Genomic DNA, 18,677 nt, shown 5'->3' on the forward strand with positions numbered 1-18,677 from the left:
ATTGTAGCTACAGTCCGCTGATGAAAAAGTGTCGGCGGCGTGATGCCAAAAACCATCTGCAGCGGATTTTTTTTAAAAATATTTTTCCATTTTTCCTATCCAATTTTTTTTTTGTTGAAATTGAGACTGAATCGCAACCTGTTTTTTCGTTCATTTATGTATGGATATATGATCTTAGGCTAAGATGGTCAAATAATGCAGATATGCATCAGCGTTGCGACCGACGCTGCGTTATCGATTTTTCTCGATGCACACCTACGTCTTTTTAACGCTGAGTTGAAAAGACGCTACGTGGGCATCGGCCCTTAGATGCGCTTTGCGTTTAATGATTTAATCAATAAATTTTAATGATTTGTATTTTTTACACCGCTATTGTTATTCACCAAAAGTTTTTCGTGTAAAAAAAACCACGTGGTTCGAGAGCAACACCCCCCTCCCCCCATGTGGCTTATCGTGGTCATTTTCCAAACCCCCCCTCCCCCCATATATGACCACGTGGTTTCTGGACGGCCCCATACACGGAAAATCAAACTTTTCTGAGTGTATTGAGTGTGAGAAAAAGATGACTGTGAGAAAAAAAATCTCGCAGAACTCTTATAAAGTGCAAAAAGCGCAATATAAGTAACGATTCCTTAACCATTGGTTCAAGGACTTTCAATATGCAAAATTTGTGCGCGTAAATTTATGGAATAAAAAAAAATTGATTAGCTATGATTTGACTCTGATAATTTTATTTCCTATTTGGGTAGTCAAAATATTGAAATCTCCCAATTCTGTGTCATTGAATAGATAAAAAGTAAGATTTTGAGACTCCACTGATCGTAACTTGTCGTGTCAAATAACGTCAAACATGTTTTGGAGCCAGGTGAACTTGCGAAAAGTACGTTGATATTCAGCTTATTTCACGCAGAAAAAACTACGTTAAGAACAAACATATTCTAGGTGAATCCAAACATAAATTCAGTTTGTTCTGGCATCAAAAATAAATATGTTTGGATCAAACATATTGTTGCATTTGAAGCGAACGAAAACTTTTTTTTGAATCAAATGTGCGTTTCAAGTTGTTTCAACCAGCTAAATGTTTGAAGCAAACATGGATATTATTGTTTTGGTTCGACCACTCATAATATTTTGATATCAATTCTACCAATGTTCATATTCTGGTAGCATTTGACTACCAGATTTCACAATTCCATAGGTTCATATTTCATATACTTACCTTTCTGTACCTGAAAAACATCCTTATCATTTATTTGGAAGCAAGAAAACATCTGCTTCTACTCTTGGTTCTACCCGAGCAGAAAAAAATAACTTATGAATAACTTGACGAGGTATTAATTTTAAATACCACAATACCCCGATAAGTTATTCATAAGGTTGGAATAAGAGTTAAAATAACAAAAAATAATAACTAAAATTTATATGAATAACACCTGAGCAATAACAACTGGTATTATTTTGATAATGAATGAATAACTCAAAGTATAAAATTGTACAGAGGACTGAGTTAGTTATTGAAATGGTATTCAAGAACAAACAAATAACACCACATGATATTGGAATTCAATGAAAAAGGATAACTAAGCTTGTTATTGAATTGTTATTGAATAACAAGTTAATACTAAGATTTGTTCTTCTTGTAAATTTTTATTATTTCTATTATATTAATTACACTTAAGCTGGAATTACAATTTCAAAATACGACACTATGAATGCTTCAAAAAACCTACTGCATCATTCTTTGATTTTTTTAAAACAGTTGATTATTGAGATTAAATTAAAATTAAATTAAAATTAAATTAAAATTAAATTAAAATTAAATTAAAATTAAATTAAAATTAAATTAAAATTAAATTAAAATTAAATTAAAATTAAATTAAAATTAAATTAAAATTAAATTAAAATTAAATTAAAATTAAATTAAAATTAAATTAAAATTAAATTAAAATTAAATTAAAATTAAATTAAAATTAAATTAAAATTAAATTAAAATTAAATTAAATTAAAATTAAATTAAAATTAAATTAAAATTAAATTAAAATTAAATTAAAATTAAATTAAAATTAAATTAAAATTAAATTAAAATTAAATTAAAATTAAATTAAAATTAAATTAAAATTAAATTAAAATTAAATTAAAATTAAATTAAAATTAAATTAAAATTAAATTAAAATTAAATTAAAATTAAATTAAAATTAAATTAAAATTAAATTAAAATTAAATTAAAATTAAATTAAAATTAAATTAAAATTAAATTAAAATTAAATTAAAATTAAATTAAAATTAAATTAAAATTAAATTAAAATTAAATTAAAAATTAAATTAAAATTAAATTAAAATTAAATTAAAATTAAATTAAAATTAAATTAAAATTAAATTAAAATTAAATTAAAATTAAATTAAAATTAAATTAAAATTAAATTAAAATTAAATTAAAATTAAATTAAAATTAAATTAAAATTAAATTAAAATTAAATTAAAATTAAATTAAAATTGAAATTAAAATTAAATTAAAATTAAATTAAAATTAAATTAAAATTAAATTAAAATTAAATTAAAATTAAATTAAAATTAAATTAAAATTAAATTAAAATTAAATTAAAATTAAATTAAAATTAAATTAAAATTAAATTAAAATTAAATTAAAATTAAATTAAAATTAAATTAAAATTAAATTAAAATTAAATTAAAATTAAATTAAAATTAAATTAAAATTAAATTAAAATTAAATTAAAATTAAATTAAAATTAAATTAAAATTAAATTAAAATTAAATTAAAATTAAATTAAAATTAAATTAAAATTAAATTAAAATTAAATTAAAATTAAATTAAAATTAAATTAAAATTAAATTAAAATTAAATTAAAATTAAATTAAAATTAAATTAAAATTAAATTAAAATTAAATTAAAATTAAATTAAATTAAAATTAAATTAAAATTAAATTAAAATTAAATTAAAATTAAATTAAAATTAAATTAAAATTAAATTAAAATTAAATTAAAATTAAATTAAAATTAAATTAAAATTAAATTAAAATTAAATTAAAATTAAAATTAAATTAAAATTAAATTAAAATTAAATTAAAAATTAAATTAAAATTAAATTAAAATTAAATTAAAATTAAATTAAAATTAAATTAAAATTAAATTAAAATTAAATTAAAATTAAATTAAAATTAAATTAAAATTAAATTAAAATTAAATTAAAATTAAATTAAAATTAAATTAAAATTAAATTAAAATTAAATTAAAATTAAATTAAAATTAAATTAAAATTAAATTAAAATTAAATTAAAATTAAATTAAAATTAAATTAAAATTAAATTAAAATTAAATTAAAATTAAATTAAAATTAAATTAAAATTAAATTAAAATTAAATTAAAATTAAATTAAAATTAAATTAAAATTAAATTAAAATTAAATTAAAATTAAATTAAAATTAAATTAAAATTAAATTAAAATTAAATTAAAATTAAATTAAAATTAAATTAAAATTAAATTAAAATTAAATTAAAATTAAATTAAAATTAAATTAAAATTAAATTAAAATTAAATTAAAATTAAATTAAAATTAAATTAAAATTAAATTAAAATTAAATTAAAATTAAATTAAAATTAAATTAAAATTAAATTAAAATTAAATTAAAATTAAATTAAAATTAAATTAAAATTAAATTAAAATTAAATTAAAATTAAATTAAAATTAAATTAAAATTAAATTAAAATTAAATTAAAATTAAATTAAAATTAAATTAAAATTAAATTAAAATTAAATTAAAATTAAATTAAAATTAAATTAAAATTAAATTAAAATTAAATTAAAATTAAATTAAAATTAAATTAAAATTAAATTAAAATCAAATTAAAATTAAATTAAAATTAAATTAAAATTAAATTTTGTTTGATGGGTGGGTCGACACTGTAGTCTTGTAAATCAGGATTCCGATTTTAAAATTTATTTTAGGTGGGTTTCTACGATGGTCATTCAATGTGCGGAGTGTTGTTTTCTGAAAATAATAAACATAATAAATCATAATAGAATTAAACTTTATTTCCACAACAGTAATACATACCTTATGCAAGACCTTCCCGGCATGATGTATGTAATAGAAATGGTTAGATTGTCCATCAGTTACCCTAGGGTTGATGAATTATGAGCTCCCGTGTGTGGTTTAGTTCACTAAAAATATAATAGAAATGTAGTGAATCTAATTAATTGGAGTATTCGACCATTTTGGCAGTACCCTATTCCCATCCGCAACGTTTATTACTCAGGCGCATTTGAACCGAATTACTCGATACACGGTTAGCATCTGTAGATTCCTATGATATACAAAAGTTTGAAACGCAGACGAGTTATCGAGTTGCGGACGGTAATAGGAGGTGCTACCCAAGTGGTCTTTTTCACAATAGCTACGTAAACTAATTTTGGATAATTATATGAATTCATACGAGATCATCGTGCCAGAAAGTAAATGCAAAATTGATAAAAATGATTCGAAAAATTAGCAAGAACCTACAAACCCGGGGGCCTTAAACCTATCGGTGGAAAACTGGGTTTGTAGACATAAATCCTTTAAAATGTGCTGGGTCAAACCAACAAAAGGAAATCGTAAATCTTACCAACAAGCAGGAGCATACTATTTATGAGTTTAGATTGAACGGAGGGAAACCTGGCAACGTTGTAGGCAGGGGTTCCCACTCCTGAAAAATCAAATGGAAAATCAAAAATGGATCACAAAATCACAGGATCTAGCTGATTTCATTCTGTCAAGGAACAAGTCAACCTTAAAGGAACCTTAAAATCAAAATAACCAACCGGAAACGGAAATTTTGGAAATTAAACTAAGCTACCACCGAAACCTCATCATCCTCTGCCAACTTATTGTTATTGTTATTTATTAATCATACGTTAGCCTGTCAGTTATTAAAACTAATTAAAACCAATTAAAGCAAAAACTCACGTTTTACAAAAATATGACCTGGCCAAACATCCAGTCCAAGTCCAGTAGTTACCACGTTACAATTTGCTTTTGAAAGGCAGGCAAGTGGACCTAAGCTGTAGCTGAATTCACCTAAAAAGATACAAGCACTAATGGGATTAAACAATAAACCTACCTTCCGGCCCTGCCAGCTGCCAACGCCCAATGCCCAAACCGGCTTTCGCCGATGAAGGGCCCCCCAGTTGTACCGGCGTGGCTACACCCGAAGGCGACCAGCGGGATTTTTCGTCGTCTGACGCCGCGCCGACCGGGGGAGCTTGGGCGTTGTCGATTACCGACTAGGTCCAGCCTCTCCCTACAAGGAGGGACAGGACCGGATCAATTGCCGCAATCAGGCTTCCAGTACACAAGCCCTCGAACCGAATTCTGCCAACACACAGGAAAAGTTCCGTCCGACACTCTCCAAATCACCCCACGCGCTGCAGACACGGACCGTGCCTCTTCGTGACGAATCTCCTGCCCTTCTTCCGGGTCCAACATCGCATCCACATTCCATCACATCACTGGTCACAACACAACATATTATCCCGGACTGTTTTCACCGAAAAACAACGAAATCTCGAAGCGAAATTTGTTTTTTATCGAGGTGGCACTTTGCTTCCGACTACGAATAATGTAAACAAACATGTACACGCTCGTCTGGCTTAACAAACATGAGTTAATAACTTCCAAATCGAAAAACTGATGGCTTAAAGACAAAATTGACATTAATTCGACAGAATAGCCACTTATTCAATATTCAATCTTGTTAGAATAGTAATGGATGCAAATTTGGTTTGAAATTCAACCGCTTGGCGGCGCTAGTGTATAAGGAATCACCTGTAAAATTGTATATCTCGAAATCTGTTAGTTTTAGAAATTTACCGCCTTCTACAAAGTTGTTCGAGTGATTCAAACCATTGTGACGGAGACAAGTTTAGTTTGAAATTCGACCGCTTGGTGGCGCTAGTGTATAAGGAATCACCTGTAAAATTGTACATCTCAAAATCTGTTAGATTTAGAAAGTTATCGCCTTCTACAAAGTTGTTCGAATGATTAAGACCATTGTGACGGAGGCAAGTTAAGTTTGAAATTCAACCGCTTGGTGGCGCTAGTGTATAAGGAATCACCTGTAAAATTGTATATCTCGAAACCTGTTAGATTTACAAAGTTACCGCCTTCTACAAAGTTGTTCGAGTGATTCAAACCATTGTGACGGAGACAAGTTTAGTTTGAAATTCAACCGCTTGGTGGCGCTAGAGTACAGTGATTCACCTGTAAGATTGTATATCTCGAAATCTTCTAGATTTAGAAAGCTTGGTGGCGCTAGTGTATAAGGAATCACCTATAAAATTGCATATCTCGAAATCAGTTAGATTTAGATAGTTACCGTCTTCTACAAAGTTGTTCGGTGGTCAAAACCATTGTGACGGAGACAAGTTTTGTTTGAAATTCAACCGCTTGGTGGCGCTAGTGTACAGTAGCCGTTCGATAACTGCAAAATGTTTACTTTTCAGTTAACGAATGCCGTTCGATAACTGCAACGCATTCTAGACGTCAAACGTTTGTCAATCGACGTCAGATGCAATAAAAGTGCATCTAAATGTGCAGCGCAATGCAGCTGTCATTGAGTTTGACATCAGTTTGAAGTTTAGCGGTCCGATAATTGCAAAACTGTTGCAACTATCGAATTGCAGTTAAAAAGCATTGCAGTTATCGAACGTCTACTGTATAAGGAATCACCTATAAAATTGCATATCTCGAAATCAGTTAGATTTAGATAGTTACCGTCTTCTACAAAGTTGTTCGGGTGGTCAAAACCATTTTGACGGAGACAGTTTGAAAATAGAAAATAATATAAATTTTTGCTTGTCATAAGACGAGTTTGTACCTTCCATTTAATTCCACCACTTGATTGTACCTTGACAGATACTTATTTCGACCTTACTGTTGAGGTCGAAATACGTATCTGCCAAGGTACAATCAAGTGGTGAATTAAATGGAAGGTACAAACTTCGTTTTATGACAAGTGAAAACATTCCACTAAAAAGCTCAAAATAATTTTCTTAATAAATTTTTGATTTGAGATTCTTGATAGCAAAAAAATGAAACATCGTGGCAGTTCACAAAAATTATTAAAAACGCTATATAATTTTGAATTATATACATGGTATAGCCCTGTACGCTGCTAATACGGAAAGAGTTAACGGAAAAAATTATGAAATTACCAGAAAATTTGACAGCTGATTCAGTATGGGAGAAATGACATTTTTACCTTGCGGAATAATAGTACGGAATATTTTTCCATATTTCTCCATTTATTTACATAGCAGGCGTTATTCGCGTTATGAAATTTTCCCTACTTGTCGACTCCGTACTGCTCACGGAATTTTAGTGGTGGAATCATTGCTTGACGATTCCTTATCCTATCTATTTGCACAGTCCGTGTCAAAAAGCGTACTAGTCTTATACCGTGGAATCAAACAAGCTATTCTGGACAAGGTTTGCTACTACATACAATTAGTGGCTGTTTAAACAAAGAGAGAAGGCAAAAGAGTTGTTCTGAGAGAAGAGAGAGGATTTTGGGGAATGGTATGATTCACATAATGTTATGACATACTTTAACAAACACTGTGATGGCATGATTAGTGGATTTCTCGTAAAAAATATTTATGAACAACAAAAACAGCTATTTGTGTGGTATGCATGGTGTTAGGAAGTTTGACATTAGAATAACATCCAAAAAACAGTTTCTGTTATGATAACATATTTTAGTCTTCATATGTACTTGATACTTTCTTACCCAATAGCTAGACAATAACTTATAACGTTATTAGAGCAGAGTTTGTTATTGTTATGTTATTATTTTGTTCTTCGCCTCTGCTCGGGTACTCCTCTGCTGCTTCCGATCGGATCCGATCCGAACTCGAGTGTTTGTTTACTTTTGCAAGAGCGAGCGAGGGGCTTCCCACTAGTGAATGTATAAAACAAACAGGGATTTAATAGACAAATCCAAGTAAAAATAAGAAGAAGACACACGACGATGTTAACTTTGACAGATCCTACAGCTCAGCATAGGGAGATGATTTTAAAATGCTTATAATAAATTCTAGACAAATTGTAATTAAAATCTGATTGATGTACGGTACGGAAAAAGTTCCGAATTACATATCTGGAAGCTTATCTCAATTTTTTGATTTTTTCCAAAAACGTATCTATCATACAGTTCGGAACTTTTTCCGTATCATACATCAATCAGATTTTAATTACATTTTGTCTAGAATTTATTATAAGCATTTTAAAATGATCTCCCTATGCTGAGCTGTAGGATCTGTCAAAGTTAACACCGTCGTGTGTCTTCTTTTTATTTTTACTTGGATTCGTCTATTTGGTTTTAAAAATAAATATGTTTGATTCAAACATATTATCATTTTGGAAATAAACATGTATATTTTTGAAGCAAATGGATGAAATTTGTATCCGTGTTTCTGGAGTAAAAAAAAACGATTTAAATTTTGCCAAATCCTAACTTGTATTGAAAGATTTCTCATTTCAAAGCAGTGTATGACAACATTATTTTGACCTCAAGTCCAACATTTAGTTTGTATGAATATGTGGAAAAAAATTGACGAATCTTCTATTTCCATAGCCCGGGGCAATACCATCACAGTTGTTTGTTGTTGTCCTACGTAACATGTAAAGTGATGAATTTAATGAATCATAATGGTTCTTAAACATCATAGAGTACATAATTTCTCTAGTTTCGAACAGCAGAACGATTGCGCGATCGGCCGAAATATTGTGTTCTGCATTGCGCGGCCGGTAACAAAGTTAATCAGATCAGTGCGTGATTTCTCGTGTTTCAGATTCTCCAGTAAGCCGAGCGATCGGCCGGTCGTCGAAATTTAGTTTTGCTTTGTGCGGAAAGCAGAACGATCGGTTGGTCACCGAAATTTTGTCCTACTTTGTGCGGGTGAGTAAGTATATCAGAAAGTGAAAATTTAGTTCGCATCCGATAATTAAAATATTTAGCGTTTTTCGATTGTTTTTGTTTTAAATCAAACTACACGCTATACACGGCAGACCGTTTACCAAAACGAACCCTGCCACACTCCCTACCCAATATTAGGGATCCTATAAAGAGAGATATGCAAATACTTTTCCAGACTATTTAGCAACGCTGTTACTTTTGTTAGCAAACGCTTCCAGCACTTGCCGCAGCGCAAAATGTTGAAGCTTGTATATGACTTTGCATTTGATAACAATTTAGAATAGTGCTGTCCAATGAGCAGCTCGAAGTAGCTCGAAGTTGTTCCCGTCCTGCTCGTTCTTTTTTGTCAACAAACGGGCATGAGCGTGACAGGAACAACTTTGAGCTACTTCGAGCTGCTCATTGGACAGCACTAATATGTTTGTCTGTCCACTAACAGTGTTCAAAAAAGCATTATTACTAAAATAAAAGTGCAATACAAATAGGCGAAACACATAAACTAGATTACTTCTACTCGCGAAAGTAAAACAAATTGTTTATTCGATGAAACTTTTCTTAAAATCTATCTTAATACCTCTCAACCTCGTCTCAATCTGCAACAATAACAACGTTCATTTGGCTCACGATTTGACAGTTCTCAATGCTCGATCCCGAGCAGAGGCGAAGAACAAAATAATAACATACTAATAACAAACTCTGCTCTAATAACATTATAAGTTATTTTCTAGCTATTAGGTAAGAAAGTACCAAGTACATATGAAGGCTAAAGTATGTTATCATATAAGAAATTGTTTTTTGGATGTTATTCTAATGTCAAACTTTGTAAAGTGATACAAACCATACGAAGTGCTGTTTTTGTTGTTCATAAATATTTGTTACGGAAAATCAATAATCATGCCATCACAGTGTTTGTTAAAGTATGTCATTACATTATGTGAATCATACCATTCCCCAAAATCCTCTCTCTGCTCTCAGAACAACTCTTTTGCCTTCTCTCTTTGTTTCAACAGCCACTAATTGTATGTAGCAAACCTTGTCCAGAATTGCTTGTTTGATTCCACGGTATAAAGACTAGTACGCTTTTGACGCGGACTTTGCAAATAGATAGGATAAGGAATCGTCAAGTAATGATTCCACCACTAAAATTCCGTGAGCAGTACGGAGTCGACAAGTAGGGAAAATTTCATAACGCGAATAACGCCTGCTATGTAAATAAATGGAGAAATATGGAAAAATATTCCGTACTATTATTCCGCAAGGTAAAAATGTCATTTCTCCCATACTGAATCAGCTGTCAAATTTTCTGGTAATTTCATAATTTTTTCCGTTAACTCTTTCCGTATTAGCAGCGTACAGGGCTATACCATGTATATAATTCAAAATTATATAGCGTTTTAATAATTTTGTGAACTGCCACGATGTTTCATTTTTTGCTATCAAGAATCTCAAATCAAAATTTATTAAGAAAAATTATTTGAGCTTTTAGTGGAATGTTTTCACTTGTCATAAAAAGAGTTCGTACAATTCCATTTAATTCCTCCACTTGATTGTACCTTTGGAAGATACGTATTTCGACATCAACAGTAAGGTCGAAATAAGTATCTGTCAAGGTACAATCAAGTGGTGGAATTAAATGGAAGGTACAAACTCGTCTTATGACAAGCAAAAATTTATATTATTTTCTATTTTCAAACTGTCTCCGTCAAAATGGTTTTGACCACCCGAACAACTTTGTAGAAGACGGTAACTATCTAAATCTAACTGATTTCGAGATATGCAATTTTATAGGTGATTCCTTATACAGTAGACGTTCGATAACTGCAATGCTTTTTAACTGCAATTCGATAGTTGCAACAGTTTTGCAATTATCGGACCGCTAAACTTCAAACTGATGTCAAACTCAATGACAGCTGCATTGCGCTGCACATTTAGATGCACTTTTATTGCATCTGACGTCGATTGACAAACGTTTGACGTCTAGAATGCGTTGCAGTTATCGAACGGCATTCGTTAACTGAAAAGTAAACATTTTGCAGTTATCGAACGGCTACTGTACACTAGCGCCACCAAGCGGTTGAATTTCAAACAAAACTTGTCTCCGTCACAATGGTTTTGACCACCCGAACAACTTTGTAGAAGACGGTAACTATCTAAATCTAACTGATTTCGAGATATGCAATTTTATAGGTGATTCCTTATACACTAGCGCCACCAAGCTTTCTAAATCTAGAAGATTTCGAGATATACAATCTTACAGGTGAATCACTGTACTCTAGCGCCACCAAGCGGTTGAATTTCAAACTAAACTTGTCTCCGTCACAATGGTTTGAATCACTCGAACAACTTTGTAGAAGGCGGTAACTTTGTAAATCTAACAGGTTTCGAGATATACAATTTTACAGGTGATTCCTTATACACTAGCGCCACCAAGCGGTTGAATTTCAAACTTAACTTGCCTCCGTCACAATGGTCTTAATCACTCGAACAACTTTGTAGAAGGCGTAACTTTCTAAATCTAACTGATTTTGAGATATGCAATTTTTAGGTGATTCCTTATACACTAGCGCCACCAAGCGGTCGAATTTCAAACTAAACTTGTCTCCGTCACAATGGTTTGAATCACTCGAACAACTTTGTAGAAGGCGGTAAATTTCTAAAACTAACAGATTTCGAGATATACAATTTTACAGGTGATTCCTTATACACTAGCGCCGCCAAGCGGTTGAATTTCAAACCAAATTTGCATCCATTACTATTCTAACAAGATTGAATATTGAATAAGTGGCTATTCTGTCGAATTAATGTCAATTTTGTCTTAAGCCATCAGTTTTTCGATTTGGAAGTTATTAACTCATGTTTGGGTTAAGCCAGACGAGCGTGTACATGTTTGTTTACATTATTCGTAGTCGGAAGCAAAGTGCCACCTCGATAAAAAAACAAATTTCGCTCGAGATTTCGTTGTTTTTCGGTGAAAACAGTCCGGGATTAGGGATCCTACATTCAGAGATATGCGAAAGCAGCCATATTGAGCCAATTGAGCATTGAGAACTGTCAAAATCTGAGCCAAATGAACATTGTTATTGTTGCAGATCGAAAGGTATTGCGATTTTGGTGAAATAGATTTTATGAAAAGTTTTATCAAATAAACAATTTGTTTTGCTTTCGTAAGTGAAAGTAGTCTAGTTGATGCATTATATCGTGTTCATTCGTACTGCTCTTTAATTCTAGCGAAAATGCACTGCTAGAGGATAGACAAAATAATCAAAAAGTGTCTTCGAATGTAAAGTCATGTGCAAGCCTAAACATTTTTCACTGCGGCAAGTACTGGCAGCGTTTGTTTACGAAAGTAACAGCGTTGCCAAATCGTCTGGAAAAGTATTCGCACATCTCTTAATATAGGATCCCTATCCGGGATAATATGTTGTGTTGTGACCAGTGATGTGATGGAATGTGGATGCGATGTTGGACCCGAAGAAGGGGCAGGAGATTCGTCACGAAGAGGCACGGTCCGTGTCTGCAGCGCGTGGGGTGATTTGGAGAGTGTCGGACGGAACTTTTCCTGTGTGTTGGCAGAATTCGGTTCGAGGGCTTGTGTACTGGAAGCCTGATTGCGGCAATTGATCCGGTCCTGTCCCTCCTTGTAGGGAGAGGCTGGACCTAGTCGGTAATCGACAACGCCCAAGCTCCCCCGGTCGGCGCGGCGTCAGACGACGAAAAATCCCGCTGGTCGCCTTCGGGTGTAGCCACGCCGGTACAACTGGGGGGCCCTTCATCGGCGAAAGCCGGTTTGGGCATTGGGCGTTGGCAGCTGGCAGGGCCGGAAGGTAGGTTTATTGTTTAATCCCATTAGTGCTTGTATCTTTTAGGTGAATTCAGCTACAGCTTAGGTCCACTTGCCTGCCTTTCAAAAAGCAAATTGTAACGTGGTAACTACTGGACTTGGACTGGATGTTTGGCCAGGTCATATTTTTGTAAAACGTGAGTTTTGCTTTAATTGGTTTTAATTAGTTTTAATAACTGACAGGCTAACGTATGATTAATAAATAACAATAACAATAAGTTGGCAGAGGATGATGAGGTTTCGGTGGTAGCTTAGTTTAATTTCCAAAATTTCCGTTTCCGGTTGGTTATTTTGATTTTAAGGTTCCTTTTAAGGTTGACTTGTTCCTTGACAGAATGAAATCAGCTAGATCCTGTGATTTTGTGATCCATTTTGATTTTTCCATTTGATTTTCAGGAGTGGGAACCCCGGCCTACAACGTTGCCAGGTTTCCTCCGTTCAATCTAAACTCATAAATAGTATGCTCCTGCTTGTTGGTAAGATTTACGATTTCCTTTTGTTGGTTTGACCCAGCACATTTTAAAGGATTTATGTCTACAAACCCAGTTTTCCACCGATAGGTTTAAGGCCCCCGGGTTTGTAGGTTCTTGCTAATTTTTCGAATCATTTTTATCAATTTTGCATTTACATTCTGGCACGATGATCTCGTATGAATTCATATAATTATCCAAAATTAGTTTACGTAGCTATTGTGAAAAAGACCACTTGGGTAGCACCTCCTATTACCGTCCGCAACTCGATAACTCGTCTGCGTTTCAAACTTTTTGTATATCATAGGAATCTACAGATGCTAACCGTGTATCGAGTAATTCGGTTCAAATGCGCCCGAGTAATAAACGTTGCGGATGGGAATAGGGGTACTGCCAAAATGGTCGAATACTCCAATTAATTAGATTCACTACATTTCTATTATATTTTTTTAGTGAACTAAACCACACACGGGAGCTCATAATTCATCAACCCTAGGGTAACCGATGGACAATCTAACCATTTCTATTACATACATCATGCCGGGAAGGTCTTGCATAAGGTATGTATTACTGTTGTGGAAATAAAGTTTAATTCTATTATGATTTATTATGTTTATTATTTTCAGAAAACAACACTCCGCACATTGAATGACCATCGTAGAAACCCACCTAAAATAAATTTTAAAATCGGAATCCTGATTTACAAGACTACAGTGTCGACCCACCCATCAAACAAAATTTAATTTTAATTTAATTTTAATTTAATTTTAATTTGATTTTAATTTAATTTTAATTTAATTTTAATTTAATTTTAATTTAATTTTAATTTAATTTTAATTTAATTTTAATTTAATTTTAATTTAATTTTAATTTAATTTTAATTTAATTTTAATTTAATTTTAATTTAATTTTAATTTAATTTTAATTTAATTTTAATTTAATTTTAATTTAATTTTAATTTAATTTTAATTTAATTTTAATTTAATTTTAATTTAATTTTAATTTAATTTTAATTTAATTTTAATTTAATTTTAATTTAATTTTAATTTAATTTTAATTTAATTTTAATTTAATTTTAATTTAATTTTAATTTAATTTTAATTTAATTTTAATTTAATTTTAATTTAATTTTAATTTAATTTTAATTTAATTTTAATTTAATTTTAATTTAATTTTAATTTAATTTTAATTTAATTTTAATTTAATTTTAATTTAATTTTAATTTAATTTTAATTTAATTTTAATTTAATTTTAATTTAATTTTAATTTAATTTTAATTTAATTTTAATTTAATTTTAATTTAATTTTAATTTAATTTTAATTTAATTTTAATTTAATTTTAATTTAATTTTAATTTAATTTTAATTTAATTTTAATTTAATTTTAATTTAATTTTAATTTAATTTTAATTTAATTTTAATTTAATTTTAATTTAATTTTAATTTAATTTTAATTTAATTTTAATTTAATTTTAATTTAATTTTAATTTAATTTTAATTTAATTTTAATTTAATTTTAATTTAATTTTAATTTAATTTTAATTTAATTTTAATTTAATTTTAATTTAATTTTAATTTAATTTTAATTTAATTTTAATTTAATTTTAATTTAATTTTAATTTAATTTTAATTTAATTTTAATTTAATTTTTAATTTAATTTTAATTTAATTTTAATTTAATTTTAATTTAATTTTAATTTAATTTTAATTTAATTTTAATTTAATTTTAATTTAATTTTAATTTAATTTTAATTTAATTTTAATTTAATTTTAATTTAATTTTAATTTAATTTTAATTTAATTTTAATTTAATTTTAATTTAATTTTAATTTAATTTTAATTTAATTTTAATTTAATTTTAATTTAATTTTAATTTAATTTTAATTTAATTTTAATTTAATTTTTAATTTAATTTTAATTTAATTTTAATTTAATTTTAATTTAATTTTAATTTAATTTTAATTTAATTTTAATTTAATTTTAATTTAATTTTAATTTAATTTTTAATTTAATTTTAATTTAATTTTAATTTAATTTTAATTTAATTTTAATTTAATTTTAATTTAATTTTAATTTAATTTTAATTTAATTTTAATTTAATTTTAATTTAATTTTAATTTAATTTTAATTTAATTTTAATTTAATTTTAATTTAATTTTAATTTAATTTTAATTTAATTTTAATTTAATTTTAATTTAATTTTAATTTAATTTTAATTTAATTTTAATTTAATTTTAATTTAATTTTAATTTAATTTTAATTTAATTTTAATTTAATTTTAATTTAATTTTAATTTAATTTTAATTTAATTTTAATTTAATTTAATTTAATTTTAATTTAATTTTAATTTAATTTTAATTTAATTTTAATTTAATTTTAATTTAATTTTAATTTAATTTTAATTTAATTTTAATTTAATTTTAATTTAATTTTAATTTAATTTTAATTTAATTTTAATTTAATTTTAATTTAATTTTAATTTAATTTTAATTTAATTTTAATTTAATTTTAATTTAATTTTAATTTAATTTTAATTTAATTTTAATTTAATTTTAATTTAATTTTAATTTAATTTTAATTTAATTTTAATTTAATTTTAATTTAATTTTAATTTAATTTTAATTTAATTTTAATTTAATTTTAATTTAATTTTAATTTAATTTTAATTTAATTTTAATTTAATTTTAATTTAATTTTAATTTAATTTTAATTTAATTTTAATTTAATTTTAATTTAATTTTAATCTCAATAATCAACTGTTTTAAAAAATCAAAGAATGATGCAGTAGGTTTTTGAAGCATTCATAGTGTCGTATTTTGAAATTGTAATTCCAGCTTAAGTGTAATTAATATAATAGAAATAATAAAAATTTACAAGAAGAACAAATCTTAGTATTAACTTGTTATTCAATAACAATTCAATAACAAGCTTAGTTATCCTTTTTCATTGAATTCCAATATCATGTGGTGTTATTTGTTTGTTCTTGAATACCATTTCAATAACTAACTCAGTCCTCTGTACAATTTTATACTTTGAGTTATTCATTCATTATCAAAATAATACCAGTTGTTATTGCTCAGGTGTTATTCATATAAATTTTAGTTATTATTTTTTGTTATTTTAACTCTTATTCCAACCTTATGAATAACTTATCGGGGTATTGTGGTATTTAAAATTAATACCTCGTCAAGTTATTCATAAGTTATTTTTTTCTGCTCGGGATTGGCTTACAATGGCCGCTTTCGCATATCTCTCATTATAGGATCCCTACCCAATATATCCAACATCCCAGTGATTTCTCGTGGAAGTGCAGATGACTCGTCGGCTTCTATCAAAGCGAGTATCACGTTAATAATTTCCCATCTATTCCTTAATTGACCTGCATTCGGACACGGCCGGCGCTGGTATTGCTTATTTTTGGGTCACCAGTTCTTACACATTGAAGATGATGTTAGTCCCAATCTTTATCTATTGGTTCTCTGTGTAATTACAGCTGGCCTGGCAATAACGGAGTAGCAACCGTGGGCGGTCAATCATGCTCATGCTCATGCATAATGGTTCTTAAACATCATAATGATGTGAACTTGACAGATTCCCTGAGTAGCACAAACAATTGGGCATGGCGAAAAGTATTTGGTGACATCTAATGCGTATCAACGGAACATGAAGTGTATATTTTGAAATCCTTCGCCGGAGACGAGCCAGCCTCGGGCTGAAAGTCTCCTTAATAAAGACACAAAAAAAAAAAAAAAAAAATCCTTCGCGGGCCGCAGTAGAAGGCTTTGAGGGCCGCATGCCCGTGGCCTGACCTGGTAAAACATTTTTCCTTGGTGAAACCGTTAATTTTGAACATTTTTGGTGAAAAAAGGAAGACTCTATCTCTATCTCTATTTTCATCTAGGGTCGTATATGACCCCTCCGTATTGAAACGGGTAGAGGCTGATTTTTAGTTTGGAAAACCTGTCCCGGGATTGGGTCACCCATGTAATTTAAATGGAAGCGGAGTTTGCGTTTCCCGTAACAGAAGAAGAAGTCAACACGAAAAAAAATCCTGAAGTGTAAACCCAATCGCGGAAAGTCCCATCTACATGCAAATCCCGCGGGGAAACAATTCGGTTTGAATTTATTACGCACGGGAAATGCGTAATATCTGACGGAAATTTATTATGGAAAGAACCTACACGGAAGAAAAAAAGTACCCAAAATTGAGTATTTTTAAACTTACTTTTGAGTTATTTTTTATCTTCTCTTTCATCCACTCTTTCTTTTGTTGTCAAAAACAAAAGAGCCAAACAATCCAACGACGCCAGTTCAATACGGGAAGCCAATTTTGAGTTTTATTACCTGAGGTCGAAATTTGGGTAAATTTGGGTTACATTTGGGTAAATAAATTTTCCGTTGGGTACTTTTTTAACATGGGAGTAAAGGCAAACTACTTCGACCCCACTTACTCAATTTTGGCTTCCCGTACGGATGCACGGATGCACCTTCATACAGAAAAACCAAAGAGACTGACCATGTTTTTATGTATCTTTGTCAGGTGTCACTGACATACGCGACAATTCCCAGGCCTGGTGGGTAAGGTACACCGGGGCAAGTTGAAATGCGGGGTAAGTTGAAACGGAAGCTGTAATTTAAATCAGCAATGACCGACTGCCCTGATTATTTTTTTCAACCAATTACTCCATTAAACGCACCTTCTGACTGCCATTTCCGGAGGATTGCAGCTACTAAAAGCAATCCCTGCCATTGTTTATTTTTCACCTTTTGCAAAATCTGGACCAACTTTTTGGCGTGCCAATGAAACAGGTCTCAAAATGATGTTTGGAAGAGTTTTTTCATCAAATTTTCACGGTTGGTAATCATTCAATGTTGAATAAGCATAATGATTTTGAAGAATTGATGGAAGATACGTTTTAATTTTTGTATTTTGCTCGTTTGATAATGCTCCGCATTTTCAACCCATCGGGGCAAATAGAAATGCGTGGTGTGGGGCAAGTTGAAACAACGTTTCAATACGTCACCCTTGCAGTTTAAATTTACAGACTTCAACATGGTCCGTAAATACATTCGGAAAACAAAAATTAATAGAAAGGTCCAAAATTCTGAAAATAATTGAATAAATTTCCGTCCATCTTGTCGTGAATGCAACAATCTCCACTAAAAAAATAGAATTAAAAGGGGGCATGTTTAAGCTGCACAGTCTAGTTTTGAGATTCTTAATCTACTTTGCCTCGCTGTGAGCACTGGCTCACAAAAAATAAAACATAGAACATGTAAACATTTCGCTAACTTTCATTTCCACAGCCCCCCTTTCTCCAATTGAGGGTCTATGCAAATATAATATATTAACAATATAGCTCACTTCATAAATCTCCATATATTAGGCAAC

The 18,677-nt window shown here is 29.0% G+C and overlaps 1 protein-coding gene and 1 long non-coding RNA gene across 2 annotated transcripts in view; one reads left to right on the top strand and one right to left on the bottom strand.

Moving 5' to 3' along the window:
• Positions 1-3,892: 3,892 nt before the first annotated feature.
• Positions 3,893-18,677, bottom strand: part of LOC134221807 (uncharacterized) — a 51,831-nt gene continuing 37,046 nt past the window's right edge. The window contains exon 3 of the mRNA XM_062700986.1: positions 3,893-4,009. Coding sequence (XP_062556970.1) covers positions 3,893-4,009 — 117 coding nt within the window. The remainder of the gene's footprint in view (positions 4,010-18,677) is intronic.
• On the top strand, positions 12,883-14,007 carry LOC134223494 (uncharacterized). Its single transcript, XR_009982595.1, has 3 exons — positions 12,883-12,953; positions 13,740-13,846; positions 13,913-14,007. It is a non-coding gene; the product is annotated as an uncharacterized LOC134223494 (long non-coding RNA).

The sequence above is a fragment of the Armigeres subalbatus genome, chromosome 3 (assembly GCF_024139115.2).
Source record: "Armigeres subalbatus isolate Guangzhou_Male chromosome 3, GZ_Asu_2, whole genome shotgun sequence".
Taxonomy (NCBI): Eukaryota; Metazoa; Arthropoda; class Insecta; order Diptera; family Culicidae; genus Armigeres; species Armigeres subalbatus.